Source organism: Camarhynchus parvulus, chromosome 18, assembly GCF_901933205.1.
Source record: "Camarhynchus parvulus chromosome 18, STF_HiC, whole genome shotgun sequence".
Classification (NCBI taxonomy): Eukaryota; Metazoa; Chordata; class Aves; order Passeriformes; family Thraupidae; genus Camarhynchus; species Camarhynchus parvulus.
In genome coordinates this window covers 5,349,538-5,369,878 of record NC_044588.1, presented here as the reverse complement: position 1 = coordinate 5,369,878, position 20,341 = coordinate 5,349,538, and the positions used below count along the sequence as shown (strand labels likewise).

Genomic DNA, 20,341 nt, shown 5'->3' with positions numbered 1-20,341 from the left:
CGGCCCTCGGGACATCGAGGGTGTAATAAATCAGCAATTGCTAATGAGTCAGTGTGATCTCTGCCTTCCTGAGGGAAAGCTTTTTCCTGTTGTGTGGGGAGTTATCTTCTGGGTGCTGCTGAGCGTGCCAGGGAATAGAAACTGAAAGCAAACTGGGGTGGTGCGGTGAGCCGAGCCCGAGGGCACGTTCTGCACAGCTCCTGCTGCCAGAGGTGCTGGAAGGGCAGCACATCTGCCCAGGAGCCAGACACCTGCACAGGAGCCACACACCTGCCCAGGAGCCACACACCTGCCTGGGGAGCCACACACCTGCACAGGGAGCCACACACCTGCACAGGAGCCACACACCTGCCCGGGGCTCCGGGTCCTGCCCGGGCTGCACTGAGCTGTGAGTTCCTTGCTGCACCACGGGGGTGCCGGGAAGGGGAAAATGGGGACATGGGGTAAAACGGGCTGGTTGTTTAGGGATGTGTGTGTGCTCAAATCTGTGTGAGCAGTGCTGGCTGGCAGCGGGCTGGGAGCCTGCTTTGGGCTCGGTCCTGGTGGGCTCCGGGATGGGCACCAGCCGTGCCCGCACTTTTGACTGTGGAATCTGCTTTTGGCTGTCGCGACCAGCACAAAGTGCTTTCCACCAGCACAGCTGCCCTCCCTGCTGCTGGCGGGCCTGTCCTGCGCCCCTGCCGGCCGGGGACCCCTGCACCGGGCACGGGGGGATGCCCGGGGGGTACCGGGAGAGGAATCGAAAGACGCCCGGCGGGATGGGGGCCGGGCGGGGCGGGACCCGCCGAGAGCCGCCCGGGGCCGGGATTGGCCGGGATCGGCCGGGGCGGGCCGGGGCTGGGCGGGGACCGTGACTGCAAAAGCGAAAGTTGGCGGCTCGGCTGAGAAACGAAACTTGTCTGGGCGGGAGTCGGCGGAGCGGCGGGACGAGCGGGCGCTGCAGGTGCTGGTGCCCGTGCCCGGTCACTCGGTGAGTCGCGCTGCCGGGGCGGTGAGTGGCGGCACGGGGCACCGGGCCTGGGGGGCTGCGGGGCGGGGGCAGCGGCGGCTCCGGGTCCCGGTGCCCCCGAAGCGCCTCCGTGCGCCCCGATCCCCGATCTGCCCGGAGCCCTCCGGTGCGTCCCCGGGGACTCCCATCTCCTCCCCGTTCACCTGGGACGTCCCTACCCCGTGTCCCTCCCCGCTTCCCGCCCCCAGTTCTCCCCGTGTCCCTGGGCGCGGTTCTCCCTTCTCCCTTAGTCCCTCCCGGTTCTTCCCGTGTCCCCCTCGGTTCTCCCTTCTCCCCGGTTCCCTCCCCGTGTCCCTCCCCGGTTCTCCCCGTGTCCCCCCCCGGTTCCCGCCCCCGGTTCTCCCCGTATTCACCCCCCCGATTTCTCCGTTCTCCCTGATTCTCGCCCCCGGTTCCCTCCCGGTTCTGCCCGTGTCACCCCCGGTTCCCTCCCCGTGCCCCCCCCACCTCCGGGCCCTCCCGGTGCCCCCCGGGAGCCACGCTAGCCCCGCCCCTCAAATACATAACTGGCTCATTTGCATACAACCGTTCCTTCGCCACGCCATTGGCCCGTCCACCCTACTCGTTTGCATATCTCCCGAGGATATGCAATCCGCGAGGAGCGAGAGCGGTTCATTTCCATACAGGCACCGCCCACAGGGCAGGCCCCGCCCGGCCGGGGTCGGTCCGGGCTGCGACCCTCGGCCATGGCCGGCCCCCGGTTCCGGCCCCGCCGCTGGAACAAGGCTCCGGGCTGCGGCCCAGCCCGGCGGAGCAGCCCCAGGCAGGGCTCTGGGAAGGCGAACCGGGCCCTCGGTGGGGGCATGGGCCCTCAGCGCGGGGGCACGCTCGCTGTTTGTGTTGGTTTGCCTTCAAGCGCTGTGGTTCCCCTCACGCTCCCAGCCCGGCTCTCCAGTGTGGCTCCCTGACAATAAAACGGGCAGAGGAGGCGGTGGCACGGCTGTGGTGCCTCACGCTGTGTGTGCCGGTGTTTGTGTCTCTGCCCCGGGCCTGTCTGTGCCCCTTGGCTGCCGGGCAGGGCCTGCCCGGGGCCTGCAGTGGCTGTGAGGCCGCGCTGGGCCCCGGGACTGGGCCGGGCCGGGCCGGGCACTGACCGGGGGCTGCCTGTGTCACCTCTGGTGCCCGTGCGGCTCTGGGCTTTCCTCTGCCCAGCCCATTCCACTCTGCTCTGGTCCCAAACTCCCCTCCCAATCCCTCATCTCAACCTCCCCTGAGCAGAGACAGTTTTCTTCTCTTTGCAGCGGCTGTCAGGAGACAGACAAGTGATTCAGTTGGTGACACATCCTACGCAGTCTCTACGCTCAGGTCTCCAGTGTTGAACTAGTTTATTTTACCAATGAAGTAGTGCTGGTTTTTGTGTTAAAAGACTGGTTGAGTCCTTCTTGACACAGAATTTCCAATTCGCAGCTTGTTGTTAGATTTGGAACTCACCCCTGAGTTGTGTTTGACAACGCACTAATTCTGCCTTTCTGAACAGAGACAGAATCAAGTGCTCAACACGGTTCTGCTGGGGGAAATGTTTCCTAATCCTTTACTTGCTTAAGACCGAATGACCTGGGCCACCAGAATGGCTTTTGGTTTGTTGACAGAGAGAATGTGATGCTAGAAAAGCACACTAATTCAGAATCAAGCTGCTGCAGTCCCCACAGGGTCAGTTCTTAGCAAATCCCTCTGCACTCCAGCATGGCAAGGTTACAAACCCGAAATCTCCAGCTCTTGAATGCTGTAGGAAGAACATCCCAAGTAGCTGAGGTTCAAAACTTTTGCTCTCAGAACTGGGGTGGAGGCAGTGTGGAGGAGCCTGTGAAACCCCTGCAGAGGGCAGAGATCTGCTCTGCTGCCTGACTGGGCCCGGAGCTACCCTTGCACAGGTTTTTGAAGGACTAGATAAAGCTGTGAAGATAAAAAGGGAGTTTCCTCTGCCTTCTTGGAAAGCCCTCAGCTGAGTGGGAGCAGTCATGGTGCCACCCAGAAGGCTGTGCCAGCTGGGAGGTGCCGCTGTCCTGTCCCTGCTCATGCTGGGCTCCAGGCACTGGCACAGGCAGCTGCTTGCCAGCACTGCTGCTGCATTTGTGTCTGCAGCAGGGACAGGGATGGAGCTCTACATCAGTTCTGGGGTTCCTTAATTATTCTGCATCTGGTAGGGCCTTGGAGAGAGCAGGAGGCTATAAGGGAGAGTGGTGGCGTGGCTGGTGGGAGTTGAACAGGGAACAACAAACAGCTCCTGTGTGTTCGTGACTTTGGCTGGGACAGTCTGCTGTTCCCAGGAGCTGTTTCAGAGCTGTGTTTGGGTTCAGGATGAGGCTCCTGTTGATAACAGCCCGATGGCTCAGCTGCTGCTGAGCAGTGCTTACACTAAACCAAGGACTCAGGCTCCCAGGCTGGCCGGGCAGGGAGGAGCTGGGAGGGGCAGAGCCAGGAGAGCTGCCCCAGAGCCCAGAGGGATGATGCAGAGCACGGGGCATGGTGCTGAAGGAGACACTGGGGGGATCTGGCCGAGGGGTGAGGGCCACTGCTCAGGGGCTGGCTGGGCATGGCTCAGAGGGTGGTGAGCCAGCACCCTGTGCATCTCTTGGTCTGGATATTCCTTTATGGTTATTGTCATTTTCCTTTTCTGTCCTATTTAACTGTGTATCTGAACTCAGAAGTTTTGCATTTTTTTCTGATTCTCTCCCCCATATAGGGACTTGGAGTGACCTGGAGGCAAGGTGCCCCTGCCTGTGGCAGGGGTGGGACGAGATGAGCTTTAAAGTCCCTTCCAACCCAAACCATCCTGCGACCCTTGGGGGGTGGGTTTCCAGTTTAACAATTAATTTCCCTCCATTGCAGAGAGAAGAGAGGTGCAGGTCCCTGCAGTCCCTGATGCAGAGGAAGAGGTGAAGGGAGAAGGTGCTGCTGGACCTCTTCTACCGCTGACACAAAGGAGACAGAGGGCAAGTCACTGATGGACAGAGCAAGAGCTCTGCTCAGCACCACGCCTGACACTGCAGGTGGATCTCCCAGCTCTGCTGAGACACAGAAGGAGGAAGAGGGATCATCACTGCTGGGGAATGTCACAGCTCCAGAGAACCACACAGAGCCCCCGGCTCAGCGCGGGGCTGGCGACTCTGCTGAGGTGGCATCTCTGCTGAGGAAGGTGAGGATCCCGCTGGGGAGCAGCTGTGAGTTGTTGCTCTCTTGTGTGAAGTGAGGAGGCCAGGCTGCATCCCCCACTTCCCTCTGGCCACGTCGGGGAGCTGCTGCCTGTCTTCCTCCGGGAGAGGCTCGCTGTGTTTGCTGACGCTGTGTGTGTGTGAGGAACTACGGTGCCGGGAGGGGGAACCACAAATTACATGAGTCAGCTGAGACACTGCAGCGCTGCTCTGGGCTCCTGCTGAGCAAGTCTTGAATATTAAACCTCCACAGCTCTCAAGAGTTACTTGTGTTTCACTGGCTGGTCTTGTCCCTCCTCTTCCTGATCATTCTCTGTTAGCCCTGTGTTACAGGAAGATGTCAGCACTTGCTGCAATGGAGGAGGTGACAAAGAGTTTCCCTTTGGCAATGAATAAACAGACATTGTGGTCTTTGTTTTTATTTTTTTTAATAGAATGGGAAGAAGACTAAAGCAAAGAAGTCCATTTCTGGGGAACAGGACTCTCTGCCTCCTCAAAGCACAGCACCAGCTCAAACCACAGAGCTGCCCGACACAGGTGTTGCTCCTCCAGAAATCCAACCCCCCGGCGGTGAGGGAGCAAACCCAGGTGCTGATGGATGTGCTGATGCCAGTGGAGACACACCTGGAGGCGACAGGGATTTGGCACACCTGGGGGAGGAAGCTGGCAGCCTGGGAGCAGAGAGGCTGAGCCCTGCAGAGCAGAGCAGCACAGCCGGGGGGGCTGCCCCAGCTCCCAGTGCCACAGCCCCAGGGGACAAGGTGGGGGATGGCACAGCCCCGGAGCACGGAGGAACAGCCAGGGATGATGTGGAACAGGGCAGTGGTGCCCCTGGCCAGCTGCCAGCAGCCACAGCTGGTCCCCAGGCCCAGAGCAGCAGCAAGGAGCGGCTGTCAGCAGGACAGGGAGCCAGTCCCTCTGCCAAGGAAGCAGTCCCTGGCAGTCCCGGGCTGCCTCCTGCCAGGGGAGCCCCCCAAAGCAAGCCTGAGACCAAGGCCTCCCCTGGGGCTCCGAGCCTGCCGGCTGGGAAGGAGCCCAAGCAGAAAGGGACCAGTTCCACTGCCAAGGTGAGTGTGGGTGAGCTCTGGTGAGTGTTCAGTGGGCACAGCTTCCCTTTGCCAGTGTGACTTACTCATGCTGTCAGTGAGGCTGAGGAGCAGCCAGGGATTCAGGGGGGAATTGGGGAGGCTCTGATCTGAATTCTGTTCTCCTGGGTGTCAGTTGTAGCCCAGCTCTCGCTGAGGGGTTGCTCATTTGCCCCCAGGACTGGCAGGTGTCTCTTTTCCAAACAGCCACGCCCTCTGGAGAGCTCTGGGATCCCCTGAACAAGGGGATTTTGTGCTTTGCAGGTGCCTGTGCTCTACAGGCCTGGTAAGCTGGAGGTTGCTGTGGTTTCTCTTTCACTTTCTTTATGCCCCACCCTCTGGGACCTGGGGCTCACTGAGCTGACTGTGTGGCAGTGTGTTTGGGCTGGGCTCCTCTTCCATCATGGGCTGTTTTCCTTAGCCAGCAGCTTCCCTCAGCGAGGGATCAGTGTTTGCAGTGCTTCCAGGAGGAGGAAGCTGGTGCTGCACCAGTGTTGGGCGGCAGGTGGGCAGTAGAGCAGAAAGTGCTGCACTGTCGATGGATGATGTGGGCATCTTGGCTCTGGTGGGCCACAAGCCCTGGAAACATCAAGCAGAAATGTAAGAGAGGAAACGAAAAGGGAATGGCATTGTTGAAAGGAAGTCATGCAAGACTGCAGGTGCAAGACTGTGGTTAAACAGTATAGCTGAGAAACATGAATAATGTGATTATTGCTTAGCAGTGAAAGATTTTACCCAAGGCTGTAAGAGTATATAAATGGAGTTGTAGAAACAATAAATGGCTTCTTGCTTGCACCAGGAGTCCCATCTCTCAATCACCAGCACACCGGGAGGAGGTGCTGTGCTTCCAGGGGCTCCTGTTTGGGGTTTCTGTTTCATTGGGCATTGTTTGTCTCCCTGTTGCAGAATGCAAACACAAAAGAGAAAAATCAGACTCCAGGTGAGAAAATGCCCAACGTGAGTGAGAAGACAAGTCTGAACCAAGGAGCCAAGGCTGCCGGGAAGGAGAGTGCTGTGGCTGCTGCAGACATCCCCAAGAACAAAAAGGAGCAAAGGAACCAGAAACAGGTGGAAAATATTAAAGAAAGGTGAGAACAGCACTGGTGCTCCCCAGCATTCTTCCCTAACAGGAGTTGCTGTGAGGAGGACTCAGGACTCCAGACTGAGGTGCTGGGATTGGGTCAGTACATACCTTGGATATGTGGAAATGGAATTGTCTTGAAACTCAGGTGAAGTGGTTGTGCATGATGGAACCAGTGCTGAATGGGACCTCAGCACAGGTGATGTTCTGGGTGATATGTTGAACCTGCTTGAGCATCTGATGGACAAAAAAGAGATTATTCTCTTATTTCTTGCTCTAATGAGCACCATGTGCTGCACCCACACAATGCTTCAGGTGAATAGTGTGAAGAGCTGTTTTGATGTTTTGCTTAATGTGTATGAGCTGGAAGGGGTGGAAAGTGTGACTCTGCTGGGCCAGAGCATCTCCTGCTGCCTTTAGGAGCCCGTTTTTCCTTTTTGCACTGGGCTTTGCACTGGGCCTGCTCAAACATCAGTCTGAGTGAACTGCTGCCAGAGTTTATGGGTCTTGCAGCCACTCAGCTGGTGGCTCGAGTGTGATTTGAGGTCTACAGTGATTTGTGCAATTGAAAAACGCCAACAGAATCCCTTCTATTCTTTCCTGCAGTTCTGTGAGCCGCACTGAGGGTGTTACAGTGTATTTCCATGCAATATTATCCAAAGACTTCAAGCTCAACCCCAATACCGATAAAGTGTTCATCAGGGCTCAGGGCATTCCTTCCTACTCCGACTGGAAGGACAACATCTGTGAGCTGAACTGCACCAGGTGAGTGTCCCCTGCTCTGGGTCGCTCTGGCGCCTCAGCCACTGTGCAAGGGGTGGCTCTGTGCCCACAGCTGGGCGTTGCAGCAAAGGGTTTCACAGTGGAGAAAACTGTTCTAAAGTGTTCTTGTGAAAGAACAGTCACCATTCCTATTAGAAATGGAGCAATGCATGGAAAAGGAAGTCTGTAGATCACCTAATGTGTCCTTTGCCTGTCTTTGCTGTGTTTGTGCTTCCAAGGAATCTGAGAGAACATGGATACCTCATTGAAGGCACTGTAACTCTCAGCAGAAAAATCCTAGATGAATACATTCCTTACAAGTACTGGGTGTCCTGTGGGAAGGGGGAGTATGAGTTCATTTACAAGAATTCAGAATCCAATCAGCACGTGAATCGCTGCTTGTTGATAAACAGGGCACTTCTCAACAATGGAGGTGAGCTCTGCTGGCTGGACCTGCACCTTGGGGTGATCCCTGCTGTCCTGTGGCCCAGCATTCCTGCCAGGCAGCCCTGTCTGAAGCTCAGTGGGCTGCTGGGGGTATTGCTGAGGCAGCTGGAGGGGAAAAGGCACCTGATTGCAATGGTTCTTTCCCTGTGTTCCTGTTCCAGAGTGGCACCAGTACGATGACATCGTGTGTGCAAGGCCTTCCAAGTTCAAAAACTTCCGGCAGCTCTTTACTTATGATAAATACAAGGAAGTGGTGGAAGGGAAGAAAATAGCTGCCAATATTATGTTAGAAAGTATCTTCAGCATTCTTGGAACCTGGAGTCCTGACAATCTGAGGAATTTCTTGTGGCAGCTGAAGCAGTTCCATAACGTTGCAGGAGCCCAGCGGGTGTTTGAAGGCAAGCCAGTGCTGTGGAGAGAGTTAAACTTCAGCACAGAGCAGGTAATCCCTTCTCTTGCACAGAGACAGAAAGCATTCCGTTACTGAACCCAAACTTTAATTTTGCTGTTGACCTTGCTGGGTTAATTTTGCTTTTCCAGTCAAAGTTCAGGCACAGAAGCAGTGGGGATCCTTCTGGGGTGGCTGTGACTGACTGCCTTGGGGGCTTCAGTCAGCCTGTGCACCTCAGTGTGGTTCTGAGACCCCGTGGGGGTCAGCAGCAGGGCTGTGACGTGGTGACCTCACACCTGAGTGGGTTTTGTGTCTGGATATTGATTTCCTAAGCTTTGCCATTAAGTTTTGCTGCCAGTTGTTCTGTCACTAAAAAACTCTGCGCTCATCTCTTGCTCCAAACCTGCCTGCTTTTTGGGAGAAGCTCCTGATCCTGTTCTAAGCAGTAATGCCAGTAGGGCTTCTGGAATCCAAAATGTCTTACTTGACATAATTAGGAAATGTGACAGAAATGACACATTGCCTTTTTTGGTTGCTGGGGCTGCTCCTTCATGTCCTGTGGCCTCGCTGGAACTGGCAGAAGATGTTGGCTTCAGAAGAGAAAGACTAATGCTGTGCTTGGTTTGTTTCTTCTCTTCTTTGTCCCAGGTGAATGATTTGCTGCTAAAATACATGAAGAAAATAGCTCTCCCTTTCCTTGCACCAGAAGCAGCTCCAGAAGACAGAATCATCCAAAGCAAGCTGGCTCTGGGGCTCACCATTGTTATGGTAGTTGAGAACTGCTCATTCTCAGTACCTAAAGGTGACCTGGCTGACCTGTGCAGCCTCCTGTGCTTGGATCAGGTGTCACCACAAGATGTACAGGATGAGATTCATCACATCAAACAGGCTTTTGCAGGAGTTACCAAGTAAGTGCTCCATGTACCTTCTAACTGACCAGGCTGGTGTTGCTTTGATAAAACAACAGGAGCCCAGCTCTCTACTAGCAGAGAACCAGAGAAAAAGCTGCATTTGAAGGTATCTTTGCAGGTCTCAGTTCCAGCCTCCTGCTTGAAGCAGGGCTAACATCCAGGCAAGGCTGCAGTGCACCATTCCACACTTTTTGGTTGGTTTCCCCTGAGTGCCTGTCTGCCAGGTTGTAATCTGACTGCTTAGCTGGAGCTGGATTTGGAGTTCTTCACTCACACAGCTGCAGCCATTGCATTTCTTTCTGGAGTCCTTCTCTGTGTGGCTGTCACAGGGGTGGGGTGGCTCATGGGGAGACTGTACCCAAAGGATTGGGTCTTCCCAGTGCTCCAGCAGCAGGGTCTGTGCAGAGAGATTCAGTAACATTGCAGCTCTGGGCCTTAAGCCTGGACAGCTACACTCTGTAATGAAGAGTAGATGGAGCTGATTTAATGCCCAGAGGTTAATTAAAGGCACATAGGGAGATTGAAACGTAGCCTCCCACATCCCTAGGGTGTTCTCAAGGCTGGGATAAAGCTGTTCTTTCACTCAGTGTGTTTGTTTTGTTTTCTTGTTTTATTTAGCTTGAAGGTTGACCTGACAAACTTGTGCCAGAGGTGCCTTGAGCATGATGTGGAGCAGTGGGTGTGGGTCCTTCCCCTTCTGCATTCCTTTGCTGCTCCCCTGCAGCAGGAGCACGGGCTGCTGGAGGAGGATGCCTGGGCAGGGCTGGAGGGGCTTCCATTTGCTGAAATCAGGAGGAAGCAGCATGGGTGAGTTTTCCAGAGCTCCCAGATCCTCCCTGTGGCCTCCTCATCTCTTTTTTTGGTTTTCCCCTCCCTAATTTTTAAAGAGTATGAAATGTATCATGCTGAGGGGGGGATGTTTGGGGTATTTGGGCACAGGCACACTGGTGGCTCAGAGGTCACTGAGTGTAGCCCAGCTGGGCACAGTGTGACCCCTCAAACACAGCCCCCCAGTTCTGCCAGCCAGGGAGCAGGTGGGAGATGAAGCTGCTCCTCTTGTGTGGAGTCTGAGCAAGACCTGGAGTTCCTTTTCCCTGAGTGCTTGTGCTCAGTGGTTTGGTTTTGCTGTGCCACCCCAGGGCCCTGGGGACTCCCACTGATCTCAGCTGCAGGGACAAAAGCACAGGAATGAGGAGGAGACTCCTGTGTGGGCTGCACAAGCTCCAGGCCTTTTTGTTCCTTGGAATGCTGAAGATTTTGTTTTGTCTCCCCTCCAGAGGGACCCTGCTGGCACGAATGAGAGAAAAGAAGCACTTGATGGAATTTGATGGGACTCTGGTCAAGTCCTGGCTCTGTGTGCTGCCCCTGGGGAGCCTGGCTGAGTTCATAAGAGACTTCTCCAGTGACCTCTTGGTTACTCTTCAAGGTGTTCTGTACAGGCTGGAGAACGTTGACCTCTTGTGGAGCAACTCTCAGGTTTGTCTTCTGGCAGCTTTACCCAGCTCTGGGATGAAGGCTCACACTGAGCACCACTGAGGGGACTGGGCTGGCAGCAGGTCACAGCACAAAGAGCTCCACACCTGGCTGAGTGCAAAAATAGCTGCTGTGAAGTCAGAGACTCCTCAGGGGGAGAGTTGGGGGTTATCTGCAGCAAAAAGTGGTGATGGCATTGATGAGGGGAGGGTGTTCTTAGCTGGATTTGCTCTTGGTTAGTGATGGCAAATATTTCATTCCTGACCTCCTCAGACATCTACCTGAAACTGATTTCTGCACAGGAGGGTTGGGCAAGGGGATGCTGGTTTGGGAGATTTTCCTGCTGTTGTGAAAACTCTTGTATTTGTGTGAGGACAGCAGGAGTAGGACCTTGCAACTAATAATAGATTTGAGACCTCCAAATTGCAAGTACAGGTTGGGTTTGTCCATATAAAAGCTGCCCAGGTATTGGCTCTGACACCCAGTAAATAAGCTCTGCTATTTTACAGTGTGTTTATAAAAATGTTGGGGAAGACGCAAAAGAATAGTGAGTTCCCTCTTGCTCAGCTAATCAGAAATCAGTCTGTACAATTTCTTCCACAGTTTCATATTTTTGTCTTTCCATCCTCAGGTAGAGGAGATTCTAAACACAGTGCTGAGTGCCTTGGATGAGCCCCCAGCCAGGTCAGTGCAGTGCACCTCTGTGAGAGCATTGTCTGCCTCTGCACCAGGGCTGAGGTCCTGCTTGTGTGCCTTGAAATCTCTGTGGAGAAAAGAATCCTGGAGTTCTATCCCATTTTTGAAATCCAGCTGAGGGAGGCAGCTGCCACACAGTGTTGAATTTGATGGGGTTTTTACTTTGTTTTTAATTTTTTATTTTTCCTCAGAGCAGAAAATTAACTCTCCCTCTGTGTTGCTGTCCTGCAGAGCTCTGGGGGCTCCTTCTTGGCAGGGCTGCTTGTCCTGCTGCCTCAGGCTGCACGAGAGGCTCTGCAAGGCTACCAGGAGAGTGAGCTCGTTCCTGATCCCTGCCACTGCTGCCACCCTGATTGCCAAGGTTGCCCAGCTTCAGCCCCCAGCAGTGAGTACCAAGGAACTCTTGGCTTGATACCAGCAAGGTACCCAGAAATGTCACAAGAGTGGCACAACACACTGGGTTTAGGTCAGACCCAGTCTCAGTTTGAAGAACTTCACACTCTGAGCAAGATTGTGATACTCTCAGAGAGGTGTGGAGTCACCTGATGAGTTTGGTTCTTATTGAAAATAAGCTCAGGTGCTCAGGTTTGCTGTGATAAGCTTTGTTTTAAGTTTAGTTTTGTTTCCCCTTAGACATTTGTTGTCTTTACTTCCTGGAACAAGCTTAAGCACAACCTGCCTGTAAGCACTGCACTTTCCCAGCCTCTCTGCTCTTTATTCAAGCAGTGCTGGGTCTGTTGCTGGGCTCTCGTGTGTTCTGGATGTGTTTGGGCCTTCTCTTTAGAAATACTGATTTAAATCAGTTGTCCATTGCTGTCCTGCTTGAACTGTGTTTATTTTGTTGTCTTTCCCTCTGTATGGGGCAGGTTCCAGGGGATGCTGTGCAGGAAGTTCCAAAGCTGCTCAGTGGAGCTCTGCGGGAAGCTCGTGCCTGGTTCAGAAACGTTTTAAAGGAAAAATTACTGAAGGAGTACCTGGACCACGTGGCCTTCTCTTTGTTCTTTGAACTTCGGGTTTGTTATCTTCTGATAATGTCAGTTCAAAGGGGCTTTGCTGTGGCTTAGCCAGGGTCTTGAGTCTGCTGCTCAGAGCTCTTTGCTGGGCTCTGCAGCTGTGGCTGGGTAAGGATGGGGTGGGAATGGGCAGTGTTGGGAGCTCACCTCCATTCTGCTCATCCTTGGTGTTCCTAAAGGCATTGCCGGGGTGAGGAGCTGCCCCTTGGTGTTGTCCTGCTCCCAGTGTGTCCCACTGGTTGTCCCCAGGCCTTCCAGCAGGCAAAGCTCAGAGCAGCCCTGCCAGTCTGAGCTGCTGCTCCCAGCCCTCCCTGGGACAGTTTCCAGCAGCAGGGTGGAAGTGGCTCATCCAAAAGTCTCCTTCAGCAGCTGAGACATTTACACACTGTTTGGGCTTAAAAGCTGCCTTCTGCAGCTCTGGGAGTGTTCCTTTTCCTCAGGATGGAAACATCTGGAAGGGCTGCAGACTGTCTGAGGCGTATGGGGCATCTATTCTACATCTCAGCACTCAGTGGTTTGGGTTGGTGTGCTTGTCCCCTGCAGGCCTGGAATAAGTTTGTGACTATCAGCTTTCCAGATGAGCAGTTCACCCAGACGTGGAAGAACACTTTACTTGCAGATCTGAAGAAAAGAATCCAGCAGGTAGGGGAGAGTCCAGGCAGCCCTGGCTGGTGTCCAGAGCAGATGCAGTGGCTTGTGCTGAGCTTGGAGCAGGAGCACGTGCAGAGTGGCTTTGGCCATGACAATGTCCCACACTGTAACCTTGGTCAGTGGCCTGGCTGCAGGTCCTGGTGCTTCGGAGGAAATCCACATTCTGAACAATTGTCACCTCTGTGGTTTTAAGAACCAGCAAGTGCAAAGTAAACACACAGGGGCTCAGAGAAGCTAAGTTGGTGCCTCTCTTTTCATTCCTTGTGCTGTTCAGGCTCCCAAATGCGCACCCAGCTGTGTTAGTCCCTTCCAAAGTAACACTGTCTGTCTCCTCATCTCCTTCCTACAGCACTTACACATTTCCTTAAGCCGTTGATTTTCATGGTGACATTAGGAAACAAATATTTTCTGCTGTGAGCGTGGCTTGGAGAGGCGGATATTAAGTAATCACACACTTTAGATGGAAGTCATTAAAATCTTTTCCAAGCATTTATTTGTTTGATCTCTCTCCCAGGCCCTCAGAAATGGGCTGATGCTCAGGTTCCTTTTATTGTCTTGATAGCAGCACTGCTTCATGCTGCCAGGAGAAACACTTTTGAGTTGATAAGAAATCTCCCTTTTGCCCTTCAGGAGCCTCCAGTGAACCAAATCTTGGTGTACTGTTGTCAGCATTCCCAAATCACACAGATGGACTCCTCTATCAGCTGGTGCTTCCAGAACTGTGCTGTAGAGGCTGTGCCTGCAGCTTGCCAGGTATGTTGTGTGCCCTGGTAGGAGAAGGGAGGAGAAAGAAAAGTTAGGGTTAGGGTTAGAATTCCACAGCAATTCTGTTGCACAGGGACGTGCCTCATGGTGGAAGGGGAAGGTGGATGTTGCTTGAGTTGCTGTGGATTGTGTGTTAAAGCAACAACAAAAAAACACCAACAAGAAATCAGGAAATGAGGTCCATGAGGAATATTTGTAATGTGTTTCCACCGTGAGCTCTGGTGTCACTTGTGTCAGAGGGCTGGTTTGGAAGGCACAGACACAGTGGACCCCAGAGTCTGACCCACCCCTGCCCTCTCTGTGTGCCCTGGCAGATGCAGAGCAATCTCCTGGAGCAGATCTCTGCCTACAACATGGCCCAGTTCAGCCAGCTCGTGTCTGCTGTCATTGTGAAGTCGTGGCCAGTCAGGGCTGGGCAGTCTGAGGGCGATTTTGATACAATTCTGCACCACCTGCTCACGTGGCCTGACATCAAACATATCTTCAGCTTTAATGGTAGGTCTGTAGTTGGGTTTTAGGAGGCCAGAGAAGCTTTTCTCTGCCTCACTGCTGCCACTGCACAGAACAGCAGAGGGAAATTGTCCTGCTCTTGTTTTAGTCCCTATCTCAAAGCTTGAACTATTCAGCTTGGGTTTGGAGAGGGAAGGCCAAGGAAGAGTGAGCCACTATTCCTCTTGTGCTAATCCACTGCAGCTTCCTCAGGATTTGTGGACCATAACTTCCTTCTCTGAGAAGTTCTCACAAGTTATTGGCACACAAAAATGCCAAAGAGTTGGCCAAGTGAATGGATCCAAATGGCTTTTGTTTGCCCCACAGGGTTTGGGTCTGGGCTCTCCATGCAAAGTTTCTAAATTGCTGTCCTGAGATCCTGGCTTTGCTCAAAAAGATGTGAGGGGTTGGAGGGTGGTGTGAGTCCACAGGCTCCTGGGTAGGGGTTCAGTCGGAAATGGAAGGGCTCTGTGCCATGGCATGGAAAGGTTCCTGACTCTGCCTGTTTTTTTGGGAAACATGACATGCTTTGTGTCTGGAACAGGAACAAACAGAAACCTCCTGGACAAGCTGACAGAGGAAGCAAAGGATGTCATGGCCATAGCAGACTCTGTGCTCATGAGTGTCACCGACGAGATCCACAGCGGCTGCATCCTGGTGAAACACCTGGAGGAGGTGTTCCAGCACCAGGAACAGTTCCTCTGCATCTGGGAGACGAGTAAGGGATGGCTTCAAAGGGGCGTGGTTGGCTGAGAGCATCACTGCAGTGATGCTGACCTGCTCAGGAGGGGCTGGGGATGCTCAGGAGGGGCTGCAGGCATTGGAAAGGCTCAGGAGGGGCTGCAGGGGTTTGGGATGCTCAGGGGATGCTCAGGAAGGCTGCAGGGGCTGGGGATGCTCAGGAGGGGTTAGGGATGCTCAGGAGGGGTTAGGGATGCTCAGGAGGGGCTGCAGGGGCTGGGGATGCTCAGGAGAGGCTGAGGATGCTCAGGAGGGGCTGCAGGAGCTGGGGATGCTCAGGAGGGGCTGCAGGGGCTGGGGATGCTCAGGAGGGGTTAGGGATCCTCAGGAGGAGCTGCAGGGGCTGGGGATGCTCAGGAGGAGTTAGGGATGCTCAGGAGGAGCTGCAGGGGCTGGGGATGCTCAGGAAGGGGTTAGGGATGCTCAGGAGGGACTGCAGCAGTTTGGAGTGCTGTCCCTTGGCCTGGGCAGGGATCTCCCAGCTCCAGTTTCTGTTGTCACTGCAGGGTTTGTGACTCTGCAGTTCCCAGCCTGAGTTGGGATGCAGGGCTTGGGAAGTTCTGCTTTGTGACTACAGGTGAGTTTTGTTTCAGAGCACCAGCAACGTCCAAGGGAGGAAAAGGAACTGCTCCAGAGAAGCCTGAAAGAACTGCTGGCATTGAGGCATAAAGAAGTCACACAGCTCAGAAGAGAGGAAAAAGCAGTGGGAACCTTTCTGAGCATGTGCAGGAAGGTGCAGAAGTCCGTGAGAGGTAGAGTTCTGGGGGAGCAGTCTGGAAGTGGCAACTCTAGAAAACAGCATTTTCCTTGAAAATCTCTTGGCTTTGGGAGCAGGTTTGATTCTAAGCCCCAAAGTGAGGGTGAGGAGGGATGGGGGAAGTAAAACCAGAGCATTGAGGGTATCAAGTGAGTACTTGTGCATCAAATGACACTTGGAGGGGTCCACCTGCCTGGTAGCATTTTGTGGCTTGAGGGGTGGGATGAAGGGAGCTGGAACCAGCCTGCACCACCTGATCTCCCTCTGACCTGTCTCTGGTTTACAGTGAATGTAGGTGAAGTGGCATTTCAACACTCAAAAGATCTTCGCTCCAAAAGACTGAATCAAGTTGTGGTGCTGGGAAGGAGGCCCCTGCAGGCCTTCTACAGCCTGAGCCCAGAGCTGAAAGAGTTTGCCCACAAAATGCACTCTTTTAAGGACAGCCTGATCTTCCAGCAGTTCTGGGAGGAAGCAGCACAGAAGGCAGGAGAGGAGTATGTGTGTGACAGTCCAGAGGAGGATGAGGAGGAGGAGGATGAGGAGGAGATTGCTCCTGAGCTGGACCTTGATGAGGTTTTGAACAGCATGATCCGCCCTTGCTTTGACAGCTATGCAATGCTGTATGATGATCTCAGATCAGGAAGTCTCACGCTTTCTGCAGTGGATAGAATTTTCCAGGAATTCACAAATCATCCTGAAGATCTCAGGGTGGAGCTGAACACCATCTGTGGCCTTCAGCCTGCAGAGGACAGAGGCTGGGTTGACCAGCGAGTCCAGCAGATCCAGCAGTACCATGAAATGCATTTAACCCTTGATGCTGCCAAGATCATTGCCCATGTCAAAGAGAGTTTAGGCCTCTCTGGTGACTTCAGTATCCTGGAAAACTTGTTGCATATAGTAAGTATCCCTGAATTTGGTTTTGTACTGTCAGGGTGTTGGCTAAATTTGAACCTTCCCACAAGTCTACCCCAGTTTGTCAAGAGCCATTCCTTGAAGCAAAATGCTTATTTGAGGTAAAAATCAGATGTTCCAAGTGCTTTTGTGTAGTCATTCCTTAAAGGGATGATGGTACTGCTCTGTTGGGGTGTGGCTTTGCAGAGGGCTTTCCCTTCCCTGCTGCAGAACCAGTGGCATTCCCAATTCCAGACTCAGTGTGTGTTTGCACCACTTGCTTTCCAGACAGAAAAGCTTGAGTCCTACAAGACCCAGAAGCTGGATTCTATCAGCCCTGAGCTCGTGCAAGCCAAGAAGCTGCTGCAGGGGATCACTGTGCCCCGCCGTGGCTGTCTGAGGGAGCTGGCCCAGCAGAAGGAGTTTGTCTGCTGGGTCAGAGAAGCACTGAAAGGTGTGTGCTGCTCATCCAGGGAGTACTAGAAGGGATGGCAAATCGTGTGGGGGCAGAAGGAGCACTGAATCCCTGACCCATCTGCTTTGTGCAGCTTCTGGTGTTGAGTTACATCTCTGATGGACTTTGGTGTGGAATGTGCTGTGAGGACCCTTTAAACATGCCCAGGCACTGGTGCAGCACACAGAGACCACCCTGCTGGGAGCTGGGCTGGGCCTGCAGGGCTTCAGCAGCTGCTGCTGCGCAGTTCAGGCCCATTGTTTCAGGGAATGGAATTGTGTGTGTGCCAGCTGAGCTGTCTGACCTGCACAGACACCCTCACCTGAACACACCCCCCAGGCACTGCTCCCCTCCTGGCTGGGGATCTGGGCGCCTGTGGGGATCCATGGATGGATGGCCAGGGAGGGCTGATGGGGAGAGGGCAGTTACCCAGGAGCTGCTGTTCAAAGCGTTCTCCCTGCATTTCCTGTAGAGGGTGGTGACGAGGGCTGGTGTCCGAGTCGCTCACTCCCACGTTGCCTCGTTTCAGACATCAACGAGCTGAAGGTGTTTGTTGACCTGGCCTCCATCTCGGCGGGGGAGAACGACATGGACGTGGACCGTGTGGCCTGTTTCCATGGCACTGTGCATGGCTACTCCTCCCTGCTCTACGAGCTGCGCCATGACTCGGGCTTCGAGGACTTCATGCGCTGCTTGCAGAAGCTGTGGCGAGCCCTGGACAGCGATGAGACCCTCCCTGAGAAACTGGTGAGTTCTGCTGGAGCAGGGCCTCTGCATCCTCCTGTCTTTCTGCCTTCCAGGAGTGGCTGGAAGTTGGGCTGCACTGGCCAAATGGAACCTGTGTGGGGACATCACTGCTGCTCTTGTTATTGGAGGAAAAACAGCTGATGTTCCTGTGGCACAAAAATTCACTGCAGCAGCTGTAGCTGGTGTTTCTCCAGGGCACCATGAGGCTTCCCAGTGTGATGTGGTGTGGCTTGGCTCATGCAAGTTTGATGGAGGGGAAGAGGGGAGGCAAATGCCTGGGACCTCTTACATGTTGCAGCAGGGCCTGCCTCTGTAGCAAGAGGTGTTAGAGCGCTGTGGGCTCTGTTCAGCCTCCCGTGGAGTGGGTAAGGAAGAGCTGTGCAGAAAGAGCAGGCTGAAACCAGTATTCATTCCTTTCTTCCTTCTCCATCACGAGACTCTTGTGCCAGCTCAAGCTGTTTGTCCTGGTCAGGTGTAAGCAGAGATCACATTTCAGAGCAGTCGGGGCAGTGCTGTGTCTCCTCTCCCCACAGCGTGCCTCGGCTCAGCACCTGGAGTGGCTGAAGACAGTGAAGGAGAGCCATGGCTCCGTGGAGCTGTCCTCGCTGTCCCTGGCAGCTGCCATCAACAGCAGAGGGGTCTACGTGCTGAGGGCACCAGCTGATGGCCAGAAGGTGAGGCTGAGGTCACTCAGCTCCCGCTGCCCCTCCTGCCTGGGGGCTGCTGCCCTGGCCTCGGGCAGAGCTGAGCCCCAGCCACGCTGACAGCTCCTTCCTGCTCTTGGCAGGTCTCCTTGGACAGTGTCCTGCACTTCACCCTCCCGGGGAGCTCGGGGCACACCGAGGCCTCCTGGAAGTACTCGCTGGCAGAGCTCCGCGAGCTGCAGAACAAACTGATGCTCATGTCGGCCAAGGGAGAGCAAGGCCTGGAGGTGGAGAGGTTCTCTGAGGTCAGATTCCAAACCCAGGGGGTTACTGGTGTTGGGGCCAGGCTGGATTTTCCCTCGAGTATAAGCTTTTAGGGCTGTGGTTCACAGTGGAGTTGCTGGGGGGTGGTGGTCACAGGCATGTGGGTGTTTCTGCCTTTGGTTCCTTGCTAAGGTGGAACTAAGCTGGAGACAGAACAGTGAACTGGTGGCCTTATCCTCTGGCTGCACTGGGGATTGTCCTGGCTGGCAGCATCACTGTAATTTTGTAGCAAGCTGGGAGTTCCTTACTGGTTTCCTGGAGATGCTGCTGTTAAAAAGTCACAGAGAGTCTGTTGCTGTGCAAGGCCTGACACACCTTGGGGCCAAAGACTTTCTCTTTGTTGAATGTCTTTCCAGTGGTTTCTTGGCTGAAACTCATAAATCAGCTTGTTTCTCTCTCCTCTGTCCTCACACAGGTCTTTTCCAATGTCCAGAGACTTGCCCAGGCCTTTATAGACCTGTACTCAGCTGGGAACATGCTCTTCCGCTCCTGGCTTGCCCAGGTGTATTGTTCACCCCACAAAGAATCCTGTGTTTTTATAGACTTCTCACTGGGCCCCATCCCAGTGCTGGAAGGGCAAGGGGATATGACATCTGTGCTCCCAGCCCTCTGCAAGACCATGGAGAGATTCCTGGACAGCTGGAAAAGTTTCATGAATGCCAAGCGCTGTGAGCATTTCTACCTGAACTACTACAGCGCGGAGCAGCTGGTGTTCCTGTGCTCAGAGCTGGGCAGGGGCAGCCCCAGCCAGGCTGCCCTCATGATGCTCTCCTTCCTCAACCCCCACTGCACCGAGCGGGATGTCCTCACAGCCCTCGGGAGCCAGGGCCCTCCCAGCTCAGGCCAGGCTGCTTCTGACTTCCAAGTGCTGCTGGATGGGGAGAGGGACCTGAGCGCGCAGCTGGAGCGCATCTGGGAGTGCTACATGAGCAACATGGGCTCCTTCCTCCCCAGCTGCCTGGACATGGACACACTGGGTGTGTGGCTGAAGAACCTGGCCAGCAGGGGCAGGGAACATGTCACCAGAGACTTCCCTCAGGACCTGCTCTGCGTGGGCCAGCCCAACCTCATCAGCTGCCCTCGCTCCGAGGTGCTCAGCTCTGCCCTGGCCATTTACATGAACAGCCCCGAGCAGCCCCTTCCCACCTTTGATGAGGTGCTGCTGTGCACGCCCCAGACCAGCGCAGAGCAGGTGGGGCTGTTCCTGCACAGGTGCCTCATCCCCTGCCAGGGGGGGAACAAGATCTACACCATGCTCTACGCGGATGAGCTGAGCTACGACGTCAGCAAGAGGGCAGAGGAGCTGTTCCAGCACCTGCAGTGCTACAACAGCTCCTACAGGCTCATCATCCTGTGCAACTGTGAGGGGGAGAACAGCTACCTGCCCTCTGCCTTCAGCCACTACAAGGTGCACATGATTCCCCAGAGGTCACAGGCAGAGATCCAGCAGTACCTGCAGCGCCACTTCCGAGTGCCTCAGCCCTCTGACTCGGCTGCAGCCGTGTTCAAGGAGCACATGTGTGTTGGGATTGTGTCCTCCAAAAGAGCTGGCATGGGTAAGATGGCATGAGCAGGGTGGGCTCTGCTGAGAGCTCAAAAACAGGGTGGGGTTCACCTCACCAGGTTTTGTGTCCAAGATTTAAGTATCTCGGTCAAAAAGCGCAGTTCAGACTGGTCAGTGTGGGGAGGTGAAAGCTGGAAGTCACCTTGTCCCCTGGTTTGACTTTAGAAACAAGCACAAAATAGAATAGATTCAAGTCCTAATAAAGAGTAAAGTTTCTCTCAGGCAGTGGAAGGAAAACAAACCTTATGGATAAACAAGAGCCATGTGTTGGACTCCAGTCTCCAGCTGCTCAAA

At 54.4% G+C, this 20,341-nt stretch overlaps 1 protein-coding gene across 1 annotated transcript in view; it reads left to right on the top strand.

Annotated features, from left to right (window-relative positions):
- Window positions 1–846: 846 nt before the first annotated feature.
- Window positions 847–20,341, top strand: part of RNF213 (ring finger protein 213) — a 46,187-nt gene continuing 26,692 nt past the window's right edge. The window contains exons 1-24 of the mRNA XM_030962173.1: window positions 847–970; window positions 3,839–4,145; window positions 4,596–5,228; window positions 6,153–6,334; window positions 6,934–7,092; window positions 7,329–7,522; window positions 7,698–7,978; window positions 8,576–8,835; window positions 9,457–9,645; window positions 10,116–10,314; window positions 10,943–10,995; window positions 11,239–11,392; window positions 11,874–12,020; window positions 12,564–12,662; window positions 13,302–13,424; window positions 13,751–13,931; window positions 14,470–14,643; window positions 15,260–15,418; window positions 15,710–16,320; window positions 16,603–16,768; window positions 17,298–17,515; window positions 18,049–18,189; window positions 18,303–18,464; window positions 18,899–20,039. Of these exons, the coding sequence (XP_030818033.1) occupies window positions 3,954–4,145; window positions 4,596–5,228; window positions 6,153–6,334; window positions 6,934–7,092; window positions 7,329–7,522; window positions 7,698–7,978; window positions 8,576–8,835; window positions 9,457–9,645; window positions 10,116–10,314; window positions 10,943–10,995; window positions 11,239–11,392; window positions 11,874–12,020; window positions 12,564–12,662; window positions 13,302–13,424; window positions 13,751–13,931; window positions 14,470–14,643; window positions 15,260–15,418; window positions 15,710–16,320; window positions 16,603–16,768; window positions 17,298–17,515; window positions 18,049–18,189; window positions 18,303–18,464; window positions 18,899–20,039 (5,818 nt within the window). The 5' untranslated portion in view covers window positions 847–970; window positions 3,839–3,953. The remainder of the gene's footprint in view (window positions 971–3,838; window positions 4,146–4,595; window positions 5,229–6,152; window positions 6,335–6,933; window positions 7,093–7,328; window positions 7,523–7,697; window positions 7,979–8,575; window positions 8,836–9,456; window positions 9,646–10,115; window positions 10,315–10,942; window positions 10,996–11,238; window positions 11,393–11,873; window positions 12,021–12,563; window positions 12,663–13,301; window positions 13,425–13,750; window positions 13,932–14,469; window positions 14,644–15,259; window positions 15,419–15,709; window positions 16,321–16,602; window positions 16,769–17,297; window positions 17,516–18,048; window positions 18,190–18,302; window positions 18,465–18,898; window positions 20,040–20,341) is intronic.